Source organism: Chelonoidis abingdonii, chromosome 2, assembly GCF_003597395.2.
Source record: "Chelonoidis abingdonii isolate Lonesome George chromosome 2, CheloAbing_2.0, whole genome shotgun sequence".
Lineage (NCBI taxonomy): Eukaryota > Metazoa > Chordata > Testudines > Testudinidae > Chelonoidis > Chelonoidis abingdonii.
The window spans coordinates 206,663,102-206,687,141 of NC_133770.1; the positions used below are offsets into that span (position 1 = coordinate 206,663,102).

Consider the following 24,040-nt stretch of genomic DNA (forward strand, 5'->3'; position numbering starts at 1 on the left):
TGCCGAGTACTGGAGCATCCAGTCTTGGAAGCACGGGGTCTGAACGCACACTAGAAGACCCAAGGTGCCAGACTGTGCAGAGAGCGCTCAGAGACAGTTCGCAGCATAAGTGGCAAGATGTAAAGTTCTAGGCAGGAATAGGCAAACTCACTGATACAGGCACACAAGTGGCCTGGCATTGTGTACAGGAACATCTGCCACGCGATATGGGCTAGACCCTCCCAAGACAGACGGAGATTTCCCAGAAGGTCTGGGGTGTTTGAAGTAATTTGTGTGTTTTTATTGATAGACTTAGCATCTAACCAGACGAGAATAGCGAGTCTAGAGATTCTGTTGGGATTTCCAGATCCAGACAGACAGGCGGTACTGGCCAATCAACAGGACATTCGTTGGTGAATATACAAGCAGAAGACGCAGGTGGTGCATAGATATAGCAGTGCAAGGACGCACATCAGGAAGAAAGAATGATGAGAAGCTGGAGAAGTACAGGGCCTGAAGAGGACTTAGAGAGGATGTGGAAAGTAATGAAGGCCAAAGTGGTCCCAGTGGTGATGTAGGAGCACTCGGGGCTGTGACTCCTAAGCTGGGTGAATGGCTCCAACAGATCCCAGGAACAACATCAGAGCTCTCTGTCCAGAAGAGTGCAGTGCCAGGAACAGCTAAGATACTGCGCAGAACCCTCAAACTCCCAGGTCTCTGGTAGAGGACCCGAGGTTGAGGAAGACACATACCACCCATAGGGGTGAGAGGGGAATTTTTTTTTTATATATATATATATGGATAAAAATGACCCTTATTACCACAGCATCAGTGCACATCATAATATTCAATGTACTGAACATCACAACACCCTTATGAGGCAGGGAAATACTATTGTCCCCATGTTATCAACAGAAAACTGAGACAAAAACTATGACTTACCCAATGTTACACAAGAAAATTGTGGTAAAGCAAGCAACTGGAGCTGGATCTGCAAAGTACAGCTAATTGATTTTTTTTTTCTATATAAAATGTCTTTTTATTCAAAAATGCCAATTACTCAAAACAAAAATTTTGCAGGAAGGGATTGGTTTTCATCAGTTTCTCAACTCAAGTTTGAAAAAAGATGTTAAACAAGATGTTTTGACATTTTCTAAACAAAATGAATTAAACTTTTACAGTATTTTGAATATCAGAAGGGTAGCCGTGTTAGTCTGTATCTGTAAAAGCAGCAAAGAGTCTTGTGGCACCTTATAGACTAACAGACATAGAAGCATGAGCTTTCGTGGGTGAATACCCACTTCATCGGATGCATTAAGCATTTTGAATGTAAAGCTAATTTTAGTACAAAGCCCTTTTAAAATAAAAATGGTCAAAATTGAAACCTATTTATTAAGTTGATCAACAGGTATGCAATCTGTCAGTCAATCTAAGATAAATTGTTTTCCCATCCCATAAAAATTTTGGAAATTCTTCCTATTCCTGAATCAGGATGGAAAATTAAAATTTTGAATGCTCTCAAACCAAAAAGCCCAAATATTTTTTCAATTCAGGTCAGTTGAAACATTTACTTACACTTTTAGTTACATTTTTGTAACCATGGTGAAGATGAATTTGATAGCGCTTTTAGAAACACCCACCACTGTTTCAGTACATATTTAACTGAAGTGGTAGCTATCACTGTGCATGTGTCTACTCTCAGACACCCGTGCTGGTCTGTGCCTGTTGACTCAGGATAGTGAGACTCGCGCTAAGGAGTTGTTTAATTGCAGTGTAGACGTTTGGGCTCAAGCTGGAACTTGGGCTCTAGGACTCTGCAAGGTGGGAGGATCCCAGAACTCCAGCTGCAGCCCGAGCCTGAATGGCTACACTGCAATTAAACAGCCCAAGCCCCACAAGCCTGAGTCAGCTGGCACAGGCCAGCCGTGGGTATCTAACTGCAGCGTAGACATATCCTAAGAGACCAACGCCCTTTACACTTGGGTGATCTCCTACTAGAAAGCCGATAATATAGTCTGCTCCTGTAAGTGCAACTCAGTATCTTAAGGAATGACAACAGTAAAGCTTTCAGAACTATTCCAAAATATATTTGAAGTATTAAACTAACACCAAGACTTGCTCTTATTTCATTGCAGTCATGAGAACATTTTATGCTACACTATATTTTTTTTTCTAAAAATGCTTTAAGAAGATAGTCTCCTAAAGGAGTTGCATAGAGATATTAAGCAAGAGTTTGTTTTCAGACTAAAGAAAGAAAATGTGTCTTCAAATTGATTTGGACATTTGAGATTTTCTGGCAATTTGATCTTCACAGTGGAAACAGTCAGGAATGCCATGCATACTCACAAGGGAGCAGAGTTGGTAGTATTAGTCTTTAATCATTACTTATCTTCCACACCCACCCCAACTCCCTACGGAGAGCCATTCTCGTTCAGTGAGCAGAATGGGCAATCTTCAGAGTAGTCACATAGATTCATAGATTCTGAGGTCTGAAGGGTCCATTATGATCATCTTGTCTGACTTCCCGTGTAACAGGCCACAGAACTTACAAAATAATTTCTAAGCATCTCTTTTAGAAAACTTTTAAATCAAGATTGAATGCTTATCAGTGATGGAGACCATCACAACATTTGATAACTTGGAACAATGGTTAATTACCCACACAGTTAAATTTACACCTGAATTTGTCTAGCTTCAAATTCCAGGCACTGGATGATGTTATACCTTTGCTAGATTGAAGAGCCTTTTATCAAGTATTTGTTCCCTATGTATGTGATTAAAGACTAATTAAATCATCTCAAACTTCTTTGTTAAGTTAGGCTGAAAGAGCTCAATCTGTTTGTCACTACAAGTTATGTTTTCTAACCCTTCAATCATTCTCATGGCTCTTCTCTGAGCCCTCTCAAATTTATCAATATCCTTCTTAAATTGTGGACACCAAACTAGACACAGTATTCCAGAAGCAATGCCAAATACCGAGGTAAAATAACCTCTCTATTCCTACTCAAGATTCCCCTGTTTATATATCCAAAGATCACACTAGCCCTTTCAGTCAAAGGAGGCCTTGGCCTGTGGGACCCCAGTTTTATCTCTTGCAGAAGTTGAAAAGTGTCCCACGAATAAGACAAAGGACTGCGGAAAATAAAGTATGGTCTCATGTTTAAGCAGGAGAATGCCACCCTGGAGAATTGGATTCTATCCCTACTTTTATACAGCTGGACAAGTCACTTAAACCAAGCTTTTCACAGGTGGTCTCTAATTGTGTGTTCCTCTGTTTCTGGATGGCCAACTTGAGATGCCTGGGGCCTGATCCACAGAAATTCTGAGCACTGAACATCTACAAATGAAGTCAAATGCAAAATGTGGATGCTCAGCGACTTTGGTAGTAAAAGCAACATTGCCTAGACGAATGAGCCTAGAGTTGAGATCTAAGAGGTCCAAAGTCCTAGTAATTGCTCTGCCACTGACGTGTGTGGCTTTGGGGAAGTTCATACTGCCTTTGTCAATTCCCACCCAATATGTAAAATGGGGATATACTAACCCATTAATAGCTGTATAGTACTTTGAACATATAGTGCTATATAATGCTGGAGTACTTTGAAAAGTCCAGTGCTAGGTGTCTCAACTTCGGACCTCCAATTAGTGGTGATATTTGCAAAATCTGGCCTCTGTTTCCCTAAGCCTCACTTCCCCATTTGTACATTGGGAATAATCATCTGCTATCTCACAAGGTAGCCATCAAGATAAGCTAATGTTTGCAAGCTTCAGATACCATGGTGATGTGCACCAGCAGTTCTCAACCAGCGGTACACATACCGCTGGGGGTATGCAGAGGTCTTCTAGGGGTTACATCAACTCATCTAGATATTTGCCTAGTTTCACAACAGGCTACATAAAAAACACTAATAAAAAGTCAGTACAAACTAAAATTTCATACGGGCAATGACTTGTTTATACTCTCTCTACACTATACACTGAAATGTAAGTACAATATTTATATCCCAATTGATTTATAATTATATAGCAAAAAAGAGAAGGTAAACAACTTTTCAGTAATATTGTGCTACGACACTTAGTATTTTTATAAAATACAGTAAGAGATCAGGCCACATTTTGAAAGAAGATAAATACTGAGTAACTGCATCACTCTCTAAATATAATGCATCCTGTGTACCAAATGAGAAGAAGAGGAAGTTACTCAACTTGCGCAGAACAATGGTTCTTCGAGATGTGTCCCCCATCAGTGTTTTACTATAGGTGTATCTGCATCCATCTGCTTCTGATCGGAGATCTTTGGTGGCAGTGTCCATTCAGCCTGTGCAGGCATTCCCCCACCTTATGTTCTGCCTCAAGGCTAATTAGTGCTGTGCAAGCAAGCTACCCTCAGTTCCTTCTCTACCACAGAGTCCTTATCAAGAACTCCAAAGCAGAGGAGGAGGAGGGCAGGTTGTGGAGCACCGATATGGGGGCACATCTTGAAGAACCATTGTTACTGCACAAGATGAGTAATTTCCTCTTCTTGAGTAGCGTCCCTATGGGTGCTCCAGTGTGGGTGACTCCTGAGCAGTACCCGGATAGAAGGTTGGGGCTTCAGCGTTGAGCTTTTTAATGGATAATACTGCACAGCTAAAGCTAGTGTCAGAAGCAGAGTTCCCAGTAATTGCATTGTGTTCTGCAGAAGTATGCAAGGATAACCAAGTGACTGCTCTTCAGATTTCCAAGTTGGGCCATTCTTGAGGAAGGCAACCAAGGAGGCAACAAACCTTGTGGAGTGTGGGCCGTTCCAGATGGAGCTATTACACTGTGAACCTGATAGCAGCATTTGATACAGTAAGAGATCCATTTGGAGAACCTTTCGCTGATATTGCCACACCTTTAGACTGATCTGCAGTGGAAAGGAAGAGTTTAGGAGGAGATTTCCTAAAAGCCTTTGTCCTATCCAGGTAGAAGGCCAGGGCTCTAACACCTAGCATGTGTAGTATGGCCTCTGTTATCATGGTAAAGTTTAGGATAAAAGGTAAGGAGGTGAACTGGTTGGCTCATGTGAAAAGATGAGGTCATCTAGGGATGAACTCTGGGTGTGGCCCAAGAGTAACCTTGTCGTTAAAGAAAACCGTAAAACTGGGCTGCACAATAAATGTCACTATTTCCCCTATTCTCCTCGCCAAGGTGATGGCAACCAGAAATGCCATTTTCATTGACAGGTGAGTGAATGAACGAACAAGTGGTCATAGGTTCAAAGGGTGGTCTAGTCAGGCTCATTAAAATTAAGTTCCTACTGCAACATGGGATTGGCTATCAGGGCTCAGTAAAGAGGTTTGCTATGCTCTTGAGCAACCTCTTTGTAGTTGAATGTGAGAAAACTGAGTATGCCTTTATTTGTTGATGGCTGCCAGGTATACATTGAGTGAAATGAGAGATAAACTGACTCAAGAAATCAGGGTTGTCATCTAAAACTATGGGGGAGAATAGAAGATGCCAAGGTAATTTGCCTAGAATTCCATCAAACTTGAAACCTGGTCCACTTTTGTAGGTAAATTTTGCTGATTTCCTACTGTGTAGTAACACTTTTGTACCTCCACTGAGCTGGAGCTCTCTGTGTGTTGGAATCATGAAGTAACCACGCCTTGAGCCAGAGAATTCGCAGGCTGAGATGGAGAGTGCATCCTTTGTTCTGTGAGAGGAGGTAAGGAGTGGGTTGAAGAGAGATCCGTGAACACCGCCAGGTACAGGTACATCTGTCTCGGCCAGGTGGGAGCAATCAATGGACATTTGATTTTTCTATTTTTAAACAGGACCTTCAACAGCAGAGGGAACGGGAGAAAGGCATGTAGAAGGCCCTTGTTCTATGGAAGGAAGATAACATCCCAAATGAGTGCTGTCAAGGGCCTGCCCTGGAACAACAGCATAGGCATTTCTTGTTCAGGAAAGTAGCCTATCGTCTGTATCCCTCTTGACAAAATAAGTTGTCAAGTACTGATGGGTCCCACTTGTGGTCATGTGAGAACTTGCGACTCAGACAGTCCGTTTTTGTGTTCTGCACTCTTGATAGACAGGTCACTGATATTAGAATATTGTGGGAAATGCACCTGTTCCAGAGCTTTAGTGCTTCTGCACAGAGGGCAGATAACCTGGCGCCCCCAATAATTTATGTAGTACATGCACACAATGTTGTCTCATGACGTGTGTGTGTACCTCTGATCAGTGGAAGAAAGTGAGTGCAAGTATTCATGACCACTTTGAGTTCAAGGAAGTTGATGTAGAGAGTATTCTCCACAGGCAACCATTTGCTCTGAGTCATGAGATGGTTGAGATGGGCACTTCAATCTCTGAGGGATGGAACCATAGTGAGAAGTCTGATGTGATGGCTGTGTGAACGGGACACCTGTGCAAACGTTTGTTGGGTCTTTTCACCAATCTAAGGAGTGTTTGGCCCAGGAAGGCATCAAGAGAGGTTTGTCTAACCTGTCATTGGCCTGTGAACCAAGCTGAACCACATCTGCAGGCTCCTTACATGAAGTCTGGCATGAGATATGACCAACGTGCCTGCTGCCATGTGTCCCAGAAGCTGGAGACAATGTCTGACTGACATTTCAGCCCTGGTTTCCACTGTCTCTATAAGCACAGACAGGCTGTGAAATCTGTTTTGTGGAAGGAGAGCTCTTGTTTGCCCCTATAAATTCAAAGCATTGTACCAGAGCTAGGGTTGATTTTTGGATGTTAATTAGTATGCCCAGTTTTGTGAATACATCCATAATTCTGTAGGTGGCCACAGGGCTTCTTCGAAGGAGTGGGCCCTGAGAAGACAGTCATCGAAATATGACTAGATCATGATCTCCTGGGTACATAGGTGGGCCGCCACTATGGAGAGGACCTTGTTGAATACTTTGGAAGCCGGTGAGAAGCCAAAAGGGAGTACTCTGTACTGTCAATGGTCCTGACCCAGAGTATATCGGAGCAAACATAGATCCTGCCATCTCACAGATATGTGGAAACATGCATCCTGGAGGTCAAGAATAAATCTCCCCGTTGCAGCGATGGAATAATTGCAGCTAGTGTGACCATCTTGCATTTTTGAGCCTGTGTGTGTTTGTTCAGTGCTCTGAGATCCAGTATGGATCTACACTGTCCCTTTTTCTTGGGGAATAGAAAATATCTAGAGTAAAACACTTTGCCTTCGAGATGTAGTGGGATGGGTTCTATGGCTCTTAGGCAAGGAGATGATCTCTCAATAGGCTCTTGTCAGAAGGGTCCCTGAAGAGCAACAGAAGTGGGGAGAAGGAAGGTGAAGTGAATTGAATATCCATGAGAGATCTCTTCCAAAACCCATCTGTCAGAACACCTACGCCAACCACCAGCAGATCCAGCCACCAGTTGAGGGAGAAGAAAAACTGGCGGAAGTACTGTGATAACCAAGTCCAGATGGTGGTGGTTTGGCGAGTACAGTGAAGTCAGCCGTGCCTGGAGGAACCTGAGGCACAGTCTTATGCACTGCACCACGTACGTACATGCAGCCATGTGACCCAAAAGCCTCAAACCATTACAGGCTGTTGTAAACAGGTGGTCCTTGAGACACAAAATCAGGGACTTGATTGTCTGAAATATATCTTCTAGGAGGAAGGCTCTGGCTTGGGTAGAGTTGAGCACCACTCCAATAAACTATCCTCTGCACCGGAGTGAGTGTGGATTTCAGAATGTTTATTAGCAGGCCTAGGGCCTCGAATGTTGACTGGATAAGGTGGATGCCGGACTCCACCTGATCCCTGACCAGCCAGTCATCCAGATATGGGCAGACTTGCACTTCTTGTCCCTTCGGTTAGGCCGCAACTACGGCCATGCACTTTGGAAACACTCACTGGGATGGTGACAGGACAAACAGAAGACTGCGAATTGGTAGTGTGTGTGGTTCATGATAAACCTGAGGAACCTTCTATGTCCTTGGAAGATCAATATGTGAAAGCAGGCATGTCTCTAATCGAGGGTGGTGTACCAGTCCCCTGGATCCAGGGAGGGGATAATGGAAGCCAAGGAGACCAAAAGGAACTTCAGCTTCCTAAGGTAACTGATGAGCTGGCACAGGTCTAGAATAGATCTGAGACCACTCTTGACTTTTGGAATTAGGAAATAATGGGAGTAAAATCCTTTGCCCCTTAGATCCTATGGAACCTCTTCCACAACTCCCACTCAAAGGAACGACTCAACTTCCTAGGCCAGAAGTTGCTCATGAGAGGAGTCCCTGAGGAGGGACAGAGAGGGAGGGTGTGATGGAGGGGTAGAACTGAACTGGAGGGATCTCTCACTTCGACTGTGTTCAGTACACAACAGTCTGTAGTGATACAGGTCCAGACCCAGCTGAAGTGGGACAAACAGTCCGTAGACAAAGAAGAAACAGGATCCGGAAACCAGTAAACATCCTTGAGCATCCAATCAAAACAAAGCATGGTGTGGCATCGGAAGGAAACTATTTAGATTTTATAGCCATGTCCACCACTATTTTGTCTAGCTTCTCACTCAAAAGCATGGCTTTTCTAAATCTAGCAAGCACAGCACCTGCTTTGAATGGCCATCCACCTTCCAGGGCGAAGCTATTGGTGGTGCCTGGTTACTGAGCTGGAGGACACAGCTTTGACTGAGAATCTCATCACATTCACTGAGACATGAGTAGGGTGACCATACATCCTGTTTTGGCTGGGACAGTCCTGGACATCCCAATTTTTTTTGGCAAAACTGGGCATTTGTCCCATTTGTTCTTGAAAATCCCAGTTTTGCCAAAAAGTGGGGTGTCCCTCAAGGGTGGCACAGAGGAATGTTCGAAGGAGCTGCTCGGGCCAGGCGTGCACAGGGAGGAGGGGGTCAGGGGAGCCCTGAACTGGGTCTCATTTTCCCTTTGGGAAATATGGTCACTCTTGGAATCAGCAACTAATGCTGTTGCCAGGGAAACTTTCTTTAATGTAGAGCCAAAAATCAGGGTGATCTCTATCCTTGAGGGCTCGGAGATCTAGGAGAGAGATGCCCTAGCAAAGCAAGCAACTGCTAGGTATGTCCTGAGTGAGGAGGCCTCAGAGTCTTTTTTGAGAGTGGCCCCCATTTTTCTATCCATGGGATTTTTATGCAGCAATTCCTCTTTTAAGGGGATAATCATATCTTTGTTAAGGGAAGCTATAGTAGCAGCAATCTTCATATCTCAGTAATTGGGACTTAGGTTCAGGAATCTAACATTCATTTTTGTTCATGTCCTTGCCCTTATCTGGCTTACCCCATTCATCCTGGTTACTACTTTGAAGGAGGAGTGAAGGAGAATCATGTCCTCAAAGTAGGATTTTAGGAGGAAAAATTTGCTCAGAGGTTTATTCTCAGGATTTTGGTCAGATTCAATCTGAATAGTGCATACAACCTTGTTGCACATAACCTTTGTTGAGTCTTTCTCTGGTCCTGATCAGAGTCCCAGCCCGACAATTCATCATCCTCTATAGAGGGGGGAGAAGAAAATGAAGAAGTCTCATTTCTCCTAGATCTTTTATGCTTTTCCACTTGGATTTTTTTTAGCCTGCTTAGAGAATGTACGAGCTCCATTGCAGCTTTTGCAGCTAGCCCTGCTAAGGGCCTGAAGTCCTCTTGCAGGATCTCTAGCGAGTTATCACCGGCTAGGACTAATTTCCTAGGGAGGGAGGGAAACATTTCCAGAACCCTCCTGGCCAAATTGGGAAGGAGGGGAGTGCTGATAAACCCTGCTTTTCCAAGAGCACTCAGGAACCATTTTAGGACTGGGGGGGGGGGGGAGGGGAAGAGGAGGAGGATTACAATCCCTCAAGTCTGCCATCTATGTTCTCCAGGGGCCCCTTGGAACTTTCCCCTTGAGTTGGCTGACCAGGGTCCTCCTCATCCTTGGCCAGAGCAGGGAGAGGCTCTAGACTTCTGGTCCATTTTTCCTGTGTTGGCCCTGTGGCTGCTTCTGCGCATACAGGATCCCATGTGCCAGTCTGACTAATAACCAAGGGACCTAACAGAGTCAGAGACAGAAGGCTGGGTGCAGGCTGGGCACAACTCATCTGCCAAGTCTGGAAGGGCAGTCTCACAAATGGAGCACTGTTTGGATTTCACTTAGTACTTTTTAGGGTGCTGTACCATACCTGGCACATTGGGAGAAGGGAAGTCACTGCTTTCTGACCAAAAAAAACCTTAAGCAGATGTGAAGATGAAAGCTGTAAAAATCACCATCCACACACTGCCATAGAGACAGAGAAACTGGAAGCAAGCAGGAGCTGTGACCAGACTATGCGACTCCCAAACTCTGATTTGCCTCCATGAACTTCAGAGAGAGAGAGGAGAGCCGCCCACACCTCAAGAACTGTGGGAGATGCTGAGATGAATAAAGTCTTTAATTGCATACTATCATAACGCACGTGCTCTAGGAGACAGTGTCATAAATAGATAGGTAAGGTAAGGGTTAAGTTTCTTTTACCTGGAAAGGGTAACCAAACACCTGACCAGAGGACCAATCAGAGAACTGGATTGTTAACACGTCAGGGCGGGAATTTGTATACTCGGGTCTGTTTGTTGTTCTCGGCTGTGAGTAAACAAGGTTCCTCCTAACTCTTCTTATTTCACATATTTACAAAGTCTGTGATACAAAGGAACCCCAAAGCCAATTCGGCTATGAGGAGCTTGTTGTACAATAGATGTGGGTGCTGTGTCTTTTCTTGTTTCTCGCTGTGAGTTAACAAGCTTCTCCTAACTGCATCTATCTCCAAGTGCTCCTACACATCTGTGAGTTACAAAGGAACCCCAAGCAATTCGGCTATGAGGAGCTTGGGTTGTATTTACATGTATGTGTTGGTTGGACTGGTTTAATTCGGGCTATCTTTAAATCAGATGTCTTTCATATTTTCTTATAAGCAAGAGCCTGTATTGAGTTTCTTAATGCAAGATTATTGTTTATATTTCTTTTTCTTTTCTATATAAACTTTCTTTTAAACGTGTGGCAGTTTCTTTTCCTAGGGGGGGAAAGGGAAGGGAAAGCCAGGCGTGTGGCTATTTCCTATTGCTTTCAGAAAGAGCAGGCTACGGGGAAAGAGAAAAAGAATCACCTTCGTATCAGGTATCTGTCTCCCTCACGGAAGGCAGGCAGGCACGGGAAAGGCAAGCCAAGCTGTTTGTATTTTGCATCTCAATTGTCCTGAGGCGAGACGCTTATGCTCTTGGAAGCAGAGAACCCGGTTTCTTGCAGAGCCTGGAAGGAGGGGGAAGGGATTTTCTCCCCTGCTTAGCTCAAGCTTTGGAATTGGGTGTCCCACCAAGGAGGGGGACACCAAAGAGAAGAAAGGGGGGATCAGGCCCGCCATCAATTCTTGATTACTGGTGGCAGCGAGAATATCCAAGCTGGTAGTGAGCTTGGGGGAGTTTCAGGTAAGCCCCCAGATTTTGGACGCAAAAGTCCAGGTTTGGGACAGGACCAGATTGTGGACGCTAAAGTTCAGGTCTGGGACTGGGAGGCTAAATTACCACAGATAGAATTAAGGTTGACTGAACTTTGGCAAATTTCAGTCTCTTGACACTGCAATTTAAGTAAGTTTCTTTTAACTTTTTTTGTATGCAATATACAAGTAAGGTTAAAAGTCTTGCAAATGGAAATAAAGAATGAGAAGATTTCAAGTGTCCACTACTAAGTCTACGATTCAGTTGTTCTCTGACAACAGACAACTAATTAGAGTTGTATTCACTACCCAGAGTTGCTAGTCTCTATGTAAATTGACTGGTCTTCTCCTTAAACTTTTGAGTCATAGCACTGTAGGGGACCGCAGAAGACTGTGTTACGGCCTAGCTACGGTATTTCCGCTTTCTCGGTGGTCAGTCACTGTAGGACATGGCATGCCAGTATAATCTGCTCCTAGCTGGTAAAAACCGCTTTGCATGGCCTTAAGCCTGTGGAAAGCCCCTATTTGTTTATGTATAAGCTGTTTCTGCATTTGGTATATATAGCTGCAAGGCTTCAAACCCGTCTTGGGACTCCATACCAGGCCGAACTTCGGTGCGCTGGGTTCCCTGCCTCCATGACAGCAACGCCAAAAGTCCCCGTTGCGGGTGTGTCACTTTACCTTCATTAAAGCCAAATAACTCACAGTGTGTGTGGGCCTCATTCTTGCAGATCACCCTGGGTAGGCCCATAACCTCCCAAGAACCTTACAAGTACCAACAGAGCACAGTTTACCTTTTAATTTCTAGCTAGCTAAAATCATGTCAGTTAATACCAAGTTCCGCAATTAATCCTCTATGCACCAATATTCTAACAACCACAGGATGCCTCTGGGAAGGTACCCTGAATTGTAGAAGTTTACTCATTTTAAGCATAACTTCAAAAAAAAAATCTAGCCTTAAATTTTAGAGGTACTTTATTCTTATCAACATTTATGAACCTCTCATGCAAAATTAGTACCGAGAGTGGATTCATGTCATTAAAAAAGAAGTTACCTGCTGGAACCAATATACATGAAAAGATCCTGCAAGTTAAATTATAATATACTGTACCAGTTGAGTTTCCTTCTAGGCTTGCAAGAGACAGCAGTTTCTCATTTTCTAAGAAACTTGAAAGACTTGTGCTGAAACGACCACTTAAGTTGGTGGAAGGTGAAACTTTTTCTCCAGGTTCAGGTGCACCAATCTATGAACAAAATTAAAGCGTAAGTGCTAAAGTGTTCACAACTACTGTATAAATCAGTAGTTTAAACACCTTCTTCATACATTAGTCACTTTCTTTAGAAATCTAACCACGACTCTTCCCTCTCTTTGCCTTCTCTCGCCATGAGTTCTGGTTGTGATGCACCTTGTGTTCTCCTTGCAGCCGTTCCAGAAAGAGTAATAAAGACAGGTACAAGGAAGACAGGAGCTTGGAAAGTAGAGAGGAAAAGGCTGACTCTTAACCATATTAAATGTTTAAAGATTTCTAGATGGAAAACTAAGCATTTGAAGTTTTCCATGTGGAAAAGAGCCATTACTCCCATATCCTACATTGAAGCATGCAGAAGGATTTGCCTGAACAGGGCTCATGACAAGCAAAACTCCAGCCCCTGTGGGCCTCATACAGTAACCCAACTGAAACTGTTGCATGGGAAGTCACACAATTATTGAAAAGTTAGTTTTAAAATTTTGTTTCAGCTGAATCTAGTTAACTAAAAATGAACTATTTTAAAAATTCTATACCTTTGAGATCTACATGCACTTATACACATTTATATCATACCAACACAACATTTATATCATACCACAATTATATCATACCATAACAAGCAGATGATTCATTCCAATTCCACTTGTAAGACTATCAACAAACACTGAGAACTTACAGAAATGACAGAACTTCTTGGATGTGATTCAAGTAAGGCCTTATGAATAAGGAATCAATTTTTAAGAGTTTAAAGGCAATTAGTAGTCCCCTCTAAAATGAGGGATTAAACTACATAGGACGCAACTCAAATTATCTGGGTGACTCATTGCAAGACCAATATCCCTTTTCTAGAAGTCAAGTTTTAAAATTAAAGGGAAAGCCATCAAGCCATTATTTGGCAAAGCTGCAAAACGTCAGTAGCAAGTTATTTCTGCCTTTATTACTGTGAATTATGTTGCAAAGTGGAGGATGTTACAAATTTAAGGGACACAGAAGATGATAAACTGAGCCAGTAAGGTTTGTTTCTCTCTACAGAAAACTTATCCCCTTATTTATGTTAATAGTTTTTTCTTGTTTAAAAAAAGAGTTCTTTAGTTTCCCAGCACATGGAACAGATTTACCTGGTTTTCCTTTTTACTTTGTGGTAGTGAACATATTCCAATGGACAAATCTGTAACAAAAAAGAGTGTTATTTAACAGCACCTTGAATTTGTTCCTATACTACAATACTAAATTTGTATATTCATACTTCCCTTGTGAACAAGGAATAATTATAACTATAATAAACTAAGTTTCTTGGGGCAAGGATTTGTTATTTAGTTTGTCAAGTATTATGCACGCCTTACGGTACCATGAAGTAAGTTACCTTATGACAAAATCCACATTTCTGGGATTATGTATTTCTGATTATTCTTGTTACACTAATATGAAGATACCCCAAAAGAAATTGGGGCTTCATGGTGACTGGCAGTGCACAAACTTAACAAGAGAATGTTTACTCCAAGGTCTTAGACAAGATAAGATGGGAGGGAAATAGAGGGTTGAAGTGACTTGCTGAAGATCACAAAGACTGTCAGTGGCAGACACTGAAACAACAGGTCTTTTGAGTCTCAGGCCTGGTCTACATAAGGGGGGGTGGGGGGCGGTATTAGTTGGTCTAAATTACACAACTTCAGCTATGAAAATAGCTTAGCTGAAATCGACGTACTCAGAGCTACTTAACACAGTGTCTTCACTGCGGTAGGTCGACTGCTGCCGCTCCACCGTTGACTTCTCCTACGCTTCTCGCTCCAGTGGAGTACCGGAGTTGACAGGAGAGCGCTTGGCAGTCAATTTATCGCGTCTTTGCTAGACGTGATAAATTGACCCTGCTGGATCGATCGCTCCGGAGGTAAGTATAGACATGCCCTCTGTACTATGTTCTAGCCACTGCATCACACTGTTTCTTTCATCACTTACAATTACCTTGTGTTCCCTCCATACATTACCCACATATTGTTTCAATTACTGTATTTTAAGCTCTTCGTGAGCAGGCGGTCCTCTCTTTTTGTCTTTGTACACTACCTAGCACATTAGGACTCTGAACCCCAAGTGGGATCTCTAGGTACCAATGCAATAGGGAAATAAAAAAGCCACTAACAACTTGGCATGAACTACTGTCTTGAAAAATTCAAGAATCTGGAATTTATTCTTATTGGTCTACCTAACTGTTTCAAGCCCAAGTGGACCACAAGATGTTACTGAAAGGCATTGGTGTCACCTAATATAATTCTGGAATACTGGGCAGTTAACTTTGCAAGCTTCCCAGTTCCAAAAAAACAGAAACAAAAACAAAAAACACAACTGAAGTTTGTCTTGGCATTTTTGCAATGGTTACTTCTTCCTATAAAATAGAGATGGATATTTTAGTCCAAGACTACTGTTGAAATTTCAAGATATCTGTTTTATGTTCAAAAGGAACTATTTTCTAATTTCATTATGCCAATAAAGTGGATGCACCTTTTCTAGTCTGATATTTTTTCTAACAACTAGTTAGTATTTCCCATTGAATGGAGAAACAGGAATATAGGAGAGAGACCTCACTATTGACACATAAAATATTATTTATTATTTAAAAATATTAATATTGTTTACAATGCAATTAATTTTTTTAATCATCTGACAGCCCTGTTGAAAATATAACAATATCTGTGTATATTCTAGTTACGTTGTAAAACATTCAGACTGGTTAAAGAAATTGCAGGAGTTTTCTGCTTTCTGTCCCCAAGAACAAGCAAATTTCCCTAAAATTTCCCTACTTACGTCTAAAAGAGTTTACATAAATTCAAAAAAGTCTGTATTTTAAACCATTTGCTTCAACTTTTGTGCCAATTTCTTTTATATTGTGTTTTGAAAAATGGATGTAACCAAAGTACAAACAGAGCATTTTATGGAGTCCCTGGGGTTTCCTAATATTTGCACTCAAATATTAGAAAGCTAGTTTAATAAAATACTGACAACATTTTTTTTAAGATCAGGTTACTTATTACTATCTTGCTTCCCCTTAACTCTCTGTTCTTATTTCATTACAGCATGATTTTAGCAGCTGGAATTCCTAACCAGTGGAATTAGGTATTAATGTATCATGTCATTTGAAAACTAGACTAAACGTTTTTAGATGATATAAAGCAAGATCTGCAACTGAAGGTAATGGTCACTGAATTCAGATCAGAATGGAAGAGGAAAATGGAAAAGCGCTAATAAAAATATGATTTTGTGGTTTCATACCTGATAAATAAGTGACGTATACCACTGGAATACTGAAATCCACAAAGTTCCAGTAGTGTTCAGGATTAGTTTCTAGTTCATCATTTGTTAAGACATCAGACCTTAGATTTGTCACTGGCCCCCTAGTCTTGCTTTGCTTTTTTACCCCAAATTTAAACTTAATATAACAAGTCCCAGACCAAAGACAAATTGATCCGTAGAGGATGGAAACTGAAGTAAAAATTTCCAGTAGAGAAGAGCTCTTCTTATTTATATTTATGGTGTATTTTATTTTGGTATAAAAATAAATATAACAAAGATTTAAGTACATTGGACCACTAAGTACAAGAATTTCTAAAAGTAAAATACCTTCCAAGTGTTCAATTGGTAATATGTCAAACAAGGTATCTTGACTGAGACTTGAACACTCAGCGATCGCATCCTGGTTGTGCCCTCTCTTTATTAAGTTTGACTCTTTCAAACCATCAGAAACAAGTTGAGCTTCTGTAATTAGTGTAGTAACTCCCCTAGGGAAAAAAAAAAAATTTAGTAACACTTCAAGCCAAAATTTTATTACAATCGTTATACAGTCTCTCTTACTTTGTGGAGATAGAAGTGTGTCTTTATTCTCTTTATAACCCAGAGTACAAACACTGCTGTCTAACCTAGCCCTGATAGATTTAAAGATTACTATAAAATGGTAAGAAATATCTGCTACCTATTAAAAGAACACGAAACTTTAAAAATCTAGTCACTTGCAAAGTAGTAGTTCAAGGTACTACTTGTCACTGAGTCCCCGCTAACAATTTGTGGTTTTAACAAATACGAAAATGTTTTACAGGTGTGTCTCTTTACTGTTGCTGTGTGGAAAACAAACAGACTGGCTACACAAAACAGTTAAATGCTCAAAATAATTAAAATAAAAAAGGTATTTATTCCTTTAGTCTTTCAGATATAGTATTAAGTTTTAATTTAAGAGTTAAATAACATTCCCCTATCCCAATTTCAAATTACCCTTTTGCTTCTGGTTGTCAGGTAGAAGCCTTTAGGTCTAAGTCTTGTCTACACCAGGCAAAGTGCACAGAAACCACCACTATTGCAGCTTCATCAGTGGCGTCAACGGTTACTACTGAAGGAATTCTACACCAAAAAATTATGTGCACAATACTTAAAATTCTGCAAATTTTGTCAAATAAATGTGGCTCCAGCATGGCAGTGGGGAGCACGGGCCACTGGCTGCATTGATATGGAAGATCACCCTGAAGCCCCCACTTTCCTCCGGTACAGGGACTTGGCAGTGATGCTGCACCTGATCCCGACACAGTGCATGGGCTCAGCCTGCCCCAGAAAAACACCAGAGCCCTGCCCCTCTACACCAGGCATGGGTGGGATCCAAGTGTGGAGGGGCTTGGTGTGGGGACGGGGAGCCAGGTGTGGAGAGAGAGGTTTCTGCGTGGGGCAATCTGGGTGCAGGTGGCTCAGCGGGAGATCTGGATGCACCCAGAAACCCCAATGAGCCCCTGTGCAGGAGCAATGGGACTCGGCAGGGGATCCAGGTGAAGTGGTTGAGGATTAGCCAGGGGATCTGGGTGTGGGAAGATGAGTTCAGCAAGGGATCTATGGGTTGGGGGGCTTAGTGGGGGGTCCAGGTGCTGGGGAAGTGGGTCTTGAGGGGTGGGAGTCCAGGGGCAGCTGCTTGGGGATCAGTGGGATAGGGGTCTTGGTGTGGGGTGCTCGGAGGGCCCGTCATTCCCCTTTTGTCTCCATCATCCACCTTCACTCCCACATTCTCCTCTCCATGCCCTGTTCCACCCCACTTCCTTCCTCACTGCCTCTTGCCTCATTTCTCCTCACCCAGCTCCACTGCGGGCACCCACTTTTGCACAGAAACCAGGAAGGCTCCCAGCACACAGAAGGGGAGCAAGACTGGCACTAGGACTCAGGAGGCGGCGTTCAGCTGCAGAACCCAGACACAGCCTCCCTCAGCTGTGCAGCTCTGCACTTGCAGAAATGGGGGGGAGGCCAGCGGCACATAACCCTGTGTGCCCTCCCCCATGCCTCATGTCTGTTAGGGGGAGCAATCCCGCCCCCAAAAAAAACTGCTCGTGGTCATCCTTCTCCTTCCCCCCACCCACACAGCTTCCCTTTGGTTCCCTGCCATTTTCTGCACAGAAACACAGTAATTCTGCAAGGGAGGAGGGCACATTCTGCGGGCACACAGTCACGCAGGATCCCCCAAGGAGTAAATGGTAGTAGCTGTAGAACAGATTGGTCTTTATCATTTTTACCACAGTTGTATTTAACAATACTTTGGGCAAGATTATAAAATGAGTTGGTACATATACGATACCCACCTATGCTATTGCTTCCGCTATGTCTACCAGCAATGGCACTACACCTGTTGTACTGACGAAACATTATAGGCATTATTTTTGTCAGTGTAGAAAAGCCTATTTGAGGTACTTCCTAGGCAATTAACTGTATTTACGATGCAACTGAAAATTGTATCAATGTGTGACCTTCTCTACATATAGAAGTTGCACCAGGATTAACTAAAACAGATTTTCAACTAGTGCAAATCCTTCTACCAGCGTGAGCCTGACTTACAGCAGTTTAACTCTGAATCAACGGGAGCTAAACCAATAGAAGCCAATGCAAGATTCTGAACTAGCTTAACATATAAGTTTAGTTAAATTGGTACAACTCTGTTTACACCACACTTATGTTTGTGACTTTATTTAAAGTACTATTAATAGTCTCAGCCAAACATTGCTAAAATGGAGTGAAAGTTGGAGAGTTAATAATTTATGCTATGCTACATAAACAGGATGTTGTAATTATCACAAAGCAACCACTACAAAATCAGGAAACTTAAAAGAAATTCAAACATATATGAAAATGTAATTAGGGCACCCAAAACTCCACCCCATCACAGGTTCTTCAAGCTTCCCATATACACTTAAAACTCACTAAAATCCTATGCACAGGATACATTTGATTTTTTCTTCTTTATAAGGATTAATGGTCTTTTTTCTTTCAGCCAAAGGTTTAATTCTGATGTATCATGATACCATGAATCAAAAAATGTTGATATCTACTTTGGCTTTAAAAACCTACTTCATCTATTTCAAGTCCAAACACTAAAATGATTTAATCATCATCATCATCATATGTTTTGGCACGGTGTCACTAAAGAGCAGAGTTAAGTTTTTTACTGAAAAATTATGCGTGGGGGGGGGGGGGGGGTGGGGATAGAAAATGACCATTAAAACCTTGTTGAAAACTACTCAAACGTAACCTGTGCACAAGATTTGAACAAGTTTTTATGAAATGGCAAAAACCTTTGTGAATGCCAAGTTAAAGTTGACTGGTGATAGCTTGTGCTCTTTGCAGAGTTCAGTAAAATAAACTTGTGAAAACCAGGAAATACAGAATTACAGAACATGCCCAGGTACCCTTAACTGTGTCCCCCTGGAACTAGCAATAGCCCTGGGAATCATATGCATGCAATCCAGCTGCATTCACTGTGTTAGGTAGGTGCAGCTGCATTGAATAGTGGAGGAATAAAATAGAGCAGCTTGAAAGCTGACCTGAAGTGATGGGAGGTTGTAGCCCTCTGGAGGAGAGAGTGCCCATCTCCCTTACCCGTGTGTGATCAAAGAAAATAAGAGCATGTGTACCATGGGAGACGAAGTATGACTCATTTAATTGTGCAGTGTGTAGGCTCTGTCAGTGACAGGGCATAGTGGTCTTCTTGCCCTGGGGATTGTCCATAGTTAGATGGGAAATGAGTGTGGTCTTAGTTAAGTGAAGGTTCAATACTAGGTCAGTGTTTGATGGCATTGTGTCGACAAGGTTGAAGGGGTTGGAAGAGGGATTAATGGAACTGTAAAATGTAATAGATGTGTATGTCTGCAGGGAGGAGGCTAAGTGTATGAGTGCAAGGAGCTCCTGCTCAGGAGAGAGCAAAGGCAGAGAGCAAGAATGTGTTAGACATACTAGGACATTAATCAAAAGAAGGCACAGTTAAAGTTCTCTAGGAGCATACGTTAACTTTGTATTGTCTGGTTTTCACAACTTTTGAGTCTTGCTGAATTTGATGTTCTGGAAGGGAATGAGCCATCACCAGGCCACCATGCTGGTGAATTAACACGGTATGGTTATTTCAAAAAAACAAAAAAAACCAAAGTAGTATTACTGGCAGTAGCTGGTGGTCATCTAGGCAGTTATAATCTAGGTGTGCAGTTCAGATGGTCCTGTGACCAAATAATGATAATATCTAGTTCTTACTATGCAGTCTATCAGTAGTAAATCTCAAAAAAGGGAAACTTTCCCCTTATAGAGATGGGAAAACTGAGGCACAGAACGGTTAAGTGACTTAGCCAAAGTTACCCAGAAGCACAGCAGCAGAGCCAAGAATAGAGCCCAAGTTTCTTTGATTGTTCTCTACAGTAGGCCACCCTGTTATGTGCTTCCTAAGTGTATCCCCTACCTCTGTATACTCTGTTGTACTGAAATGTAGATAATGGTCTTGTTTTAAAACAGGGGTCGGCAACCTATGGCACGTGTGCCAAAGACGGCACACGAGCCAATTTTTAATGGCATGCTGGAGCCTGCCGGGACTCCAGCGTGCCACTAAAAATCCTGCCCAGCCCAGCGCGCTTTCCTCTGCCCTCCACTTCCCCCGCGGGGGCAGGGAGCGGAAGCATAGCCGTGCGCACTGGGTGGGCAAATGGCCCCACTCTCCCGGCACGGCAAGTCGCGGGGTCCGCGCTCCCGGACTGGAACACGGGGCCGAGCACAGCAAGCTGCCGGCCCCTCCCCAACCTTATCCCCTCCCCTGGAGCCCTGCCTCCACGTGCAGCACTCTGGGTGTCGGGGCTGCGCGCTCCCGCGGGGCAGCGTTTGGCTCCGCGAGGAGGCAGACACGCTCGCCACTCAACCGGAGAGGCGGGGCTATGTGCTCCCGCAGAGCAGCGTATGTAGCTCTGTGTGGAGCCTCATGGTAAGGAGTCCAGGGCTGGGGGGGTTGGATAAGGGGTGGAGGCAGGGAGCAGGGTGGGTTGGATGGTGGGGCGGGTGGCGGGTCGGGGCGCTTAGAGGTGAGGGGGTTGGATGGGGATGGGGTCCCAGGTTTGTGAGGGGGCAGGGGGTGAATAGGGGTCAGGCAGTCAGGGGACCAGGAGCAAGGAGGCTCCTGGGGGGAGTTAAGGTTGTGGGGTCTCTGGAGGGCGGTGGTCAGGGGACAAGGAAGCTGGGGGGGGTTGGTATCAAGTTTGGGAGTTCTGTGGGTCCTGTCAGGAAACAGGACTGGTTGGGATAGGCATGGTCCAGGGGTCTGGCTGGGATGGGGGTGTGGATAGGGTCAGCAGTCTGGGGACAGGTAGGAGGTAGAGTCCAGCTCTGGGGACAAGAAACAGGGAGGATGCGTTGCTGCTCTGAGATAGGGGTTGGCGGTCCAGGTGAGGGGGTAAGTCAATAGGGAAAAGGAGCAGCAGGGTTAATGCAGTATTTTAGGGGGGTAGTCACCCAGACACTTCTCCCTCCGAGCCCTGAACCCCACCCCAAATACACACAAAACACATCGGCCCTCATGGCCCTGATAACCTGCACCTCCCAGCCCTTGCCCTGAGCTCTGTACCTCCCCTCATACATACCCAGCCCTACTTGCCTCCTTCATCCCCCCTACCCACAACCCTAGCCCTGACTCTGGCACCCCCACCCATACCCGAGTGCCCCCTCTGCCGTACACCTACACTCCCTCACATAACCCAGCCCCTACCCTGACTTCAGCCTCTCGGGTCCTGGCCCCAGCCCGCACAGCCCACTGCTGTCTGGGGTTCTGGCTACGACCCATTGCCAGCCGGGGTTCCCGGCCGCAGGCCCCGCTCAGCCTTCTGCCGGTCCTAAGGTGAACAGAACACCCCCAGACCAGCTGCAGCTGAAGTGGGCCGGCAGGGTAAGATCAACAATTTAATTCTTTTAAATTGAGCTTCTTAACATTTTGAAAATCCTGTTTATTTTCCAATCAAACACAGCTTAGTTATTAATATATAGAACTTACAGAGAGAGACCTTCCTACAAAAACATTAAAATGATATTACCGGCACGCGAAACCTTAAATTAGAGTGAATAAATGAAGACTTGGCACACCGCTTCTGAAAGGTTGCCGACCCCTGCTTTAAAACCATTGCAGTCTAGCTGCTAACAGAGCCAATAAGAGGAGTCTCAGACATGGTCTATAAATAACTGGACAGTTATTACCTGGTGGTTACAGTAATTAAGTATATGAAAGACTGGTCTCTCTCCTCCCCCTACTTCACACACACCCCTACTACACACACACACCCCCTGACATTTCCAGCTCATCCTCCTGTTCCTGTCCCATTAAATAATTCGCATTTTAGAAGCCAGGTATTCACAAAGCAAGTCTGGAAAATCTGTGAACTTAAAACAAAAACAAAAACAAAAAAACACCACACAGTTTTTGTTGTGTCCTGCATCTCAGGAAGCTCTTGCGCAAATGATCCCAAAGCATCACTAACTATACCCTGCATCTTCAAAAGGCACAGAAAATTTCAAGACAACTCAGATTCATCTTGGAGTTTTGGAATATTTAGAAACATTGAAAAGTTTTTTCTGTATAAAGGACAATCTTAAGTGTAGCAGAGCTGGCATTCCACCATAACTATGGCCCTACCTGAATCGCGGGATAATTGTCAAATAATTGCAGCTGAGTTGTGAACAAGACACAGAGAAGCATGGCAAAGTAACATTTATTACAGTAGAAATTCAGACTTACAAATACCAGTGTTATGAACTGACCAGTCAACCACACACTTAATTTGGAACTGGAAGTAGGCAATCAAGCAGCAGCAGAGACCCTCAACCCCACCCCAAAAAGCAGATACAGTAAAGCATTGTGTTAAACATAAACTAAAAAAAATAAAGGGAAAGTTTAAAAAAAAAAAGATTTGACATGGTAAGGAAACTGTCTCTGTGCCTGTTTCGTTTAAATTAAGAAAGTTAAAATGAGCATTATTCTTCTGCATAGTAAAGTTTCAAAGCTCTATTAAGTCAGTGTTTGGTTGTAAACTTCTGAAAGAACAACCATAACATTTTGTTCAGTTACAAACATTTCAGAGTTAGGAACTGTCCCGAAGTGTTCATAATTCTGAGGTTCTACTGTAATTGCAGTAATTTGGAAAAGCCGGAGAAGACGTATTTGTTTAAGAAAAACTTGCTGGAACAATTTAAACACTCAAGTATTATGTTATACCTGTTATTTATTTATTTTTTTGATACCCAGACATTTTGCTGCAACTATATTACAGTCATTAACGCCCAGGTCCTGCAGCGCGACTCGGGTCACCAGCAACCCAGCTGACAAAACTGTAGTGGATGCTTAATATTGCAGGATCTGTAATTTCCACGATATCACAAATTAAGTAGGGCCTTAGCCATAACATATTAAAATCAATCATTAGTAACTGCTTTGCTGTGTGCAGATTCCCCAGCAAAGGATAATCCTGAAAATATAAGAAGCTCTGAGTGGTGTCAAGTGGCCCATTCATCTCAATAAGATTCTCTCAGCTGAGTGAGACCATCGGATGGAGATGGATACACTTGAAACAACAGTCCTAATATGTGTGAAGTGTCCTATTCATGTCAGTGAGTGTTCGCATCCCCTCCTCACCAGTGCTGGAGAGCCTGTGATATGGATCAAGTATGCCATTTTCAACTCGTTGCCTCTGTCAGCAGTGTTCTTGGTACTTATGCCAGTTCTCTGCTTCACACCCAGATGGCAGGGCTTCCCCTGACCTAGGCACATATGGCAGCTAAGGCCCCAGTTGCCAGCTCATGCGAGGGGGCAGGAGGTCAGACCCCTATAGATGGGCAGGAGCCTCTACAAATCTTGCCACATGTAAGATAAGGAGAGGTGATCAGATACCCCTGGAAGGGAAATTCCCCCCATATATGGGGCAAGAGCTTTAGGACTGAGGGACCAAACTCTCTTGCTAACAATATTTCAATCTGATTTCCCTCAAAGAGCTAGTGGTGGGGTAACTCTCGAGCAACTGAGACCCTGGTGTGATCCCTGTGTATACATGAGTTGCCAAAATATGTCAACTTTAAAGAAAAGCTAGGTGCTTC

At 43.4% G+C, this 24,040-nt stretch overlaps 1 protein-coding gene across 1 annotated transcript in view; it reads right to left on the reverse strand.

Moving 5' to 3' along the window:
- CEP192 (centrosomal protein 192) overlaps positions 1-24,040 on the reverse strand; it is a 224,551-nt gene that overhangs the window by 162,506 nt on the left and 38,005 nt on the right. Inside the window, exons 14-16 of the mRNA XM_075062017.1 lie at positions 16,256-16,413; positions 13,762-13,811; positions 12,500-12,637 (exon numbers count right to left, since the gene is read on the reverse strand). Coding sequence (XP_074918118.1) covers positions 12,500-12,637; positions 13,762-13,811; positions 16,256-16,413 — 346 coding nt within the window. The remainder of the gene's footprint in view (positions 1-12,499; positions 12,638-13,761; positions 13,812-16,255; positions 16,414-24,040) is intronic.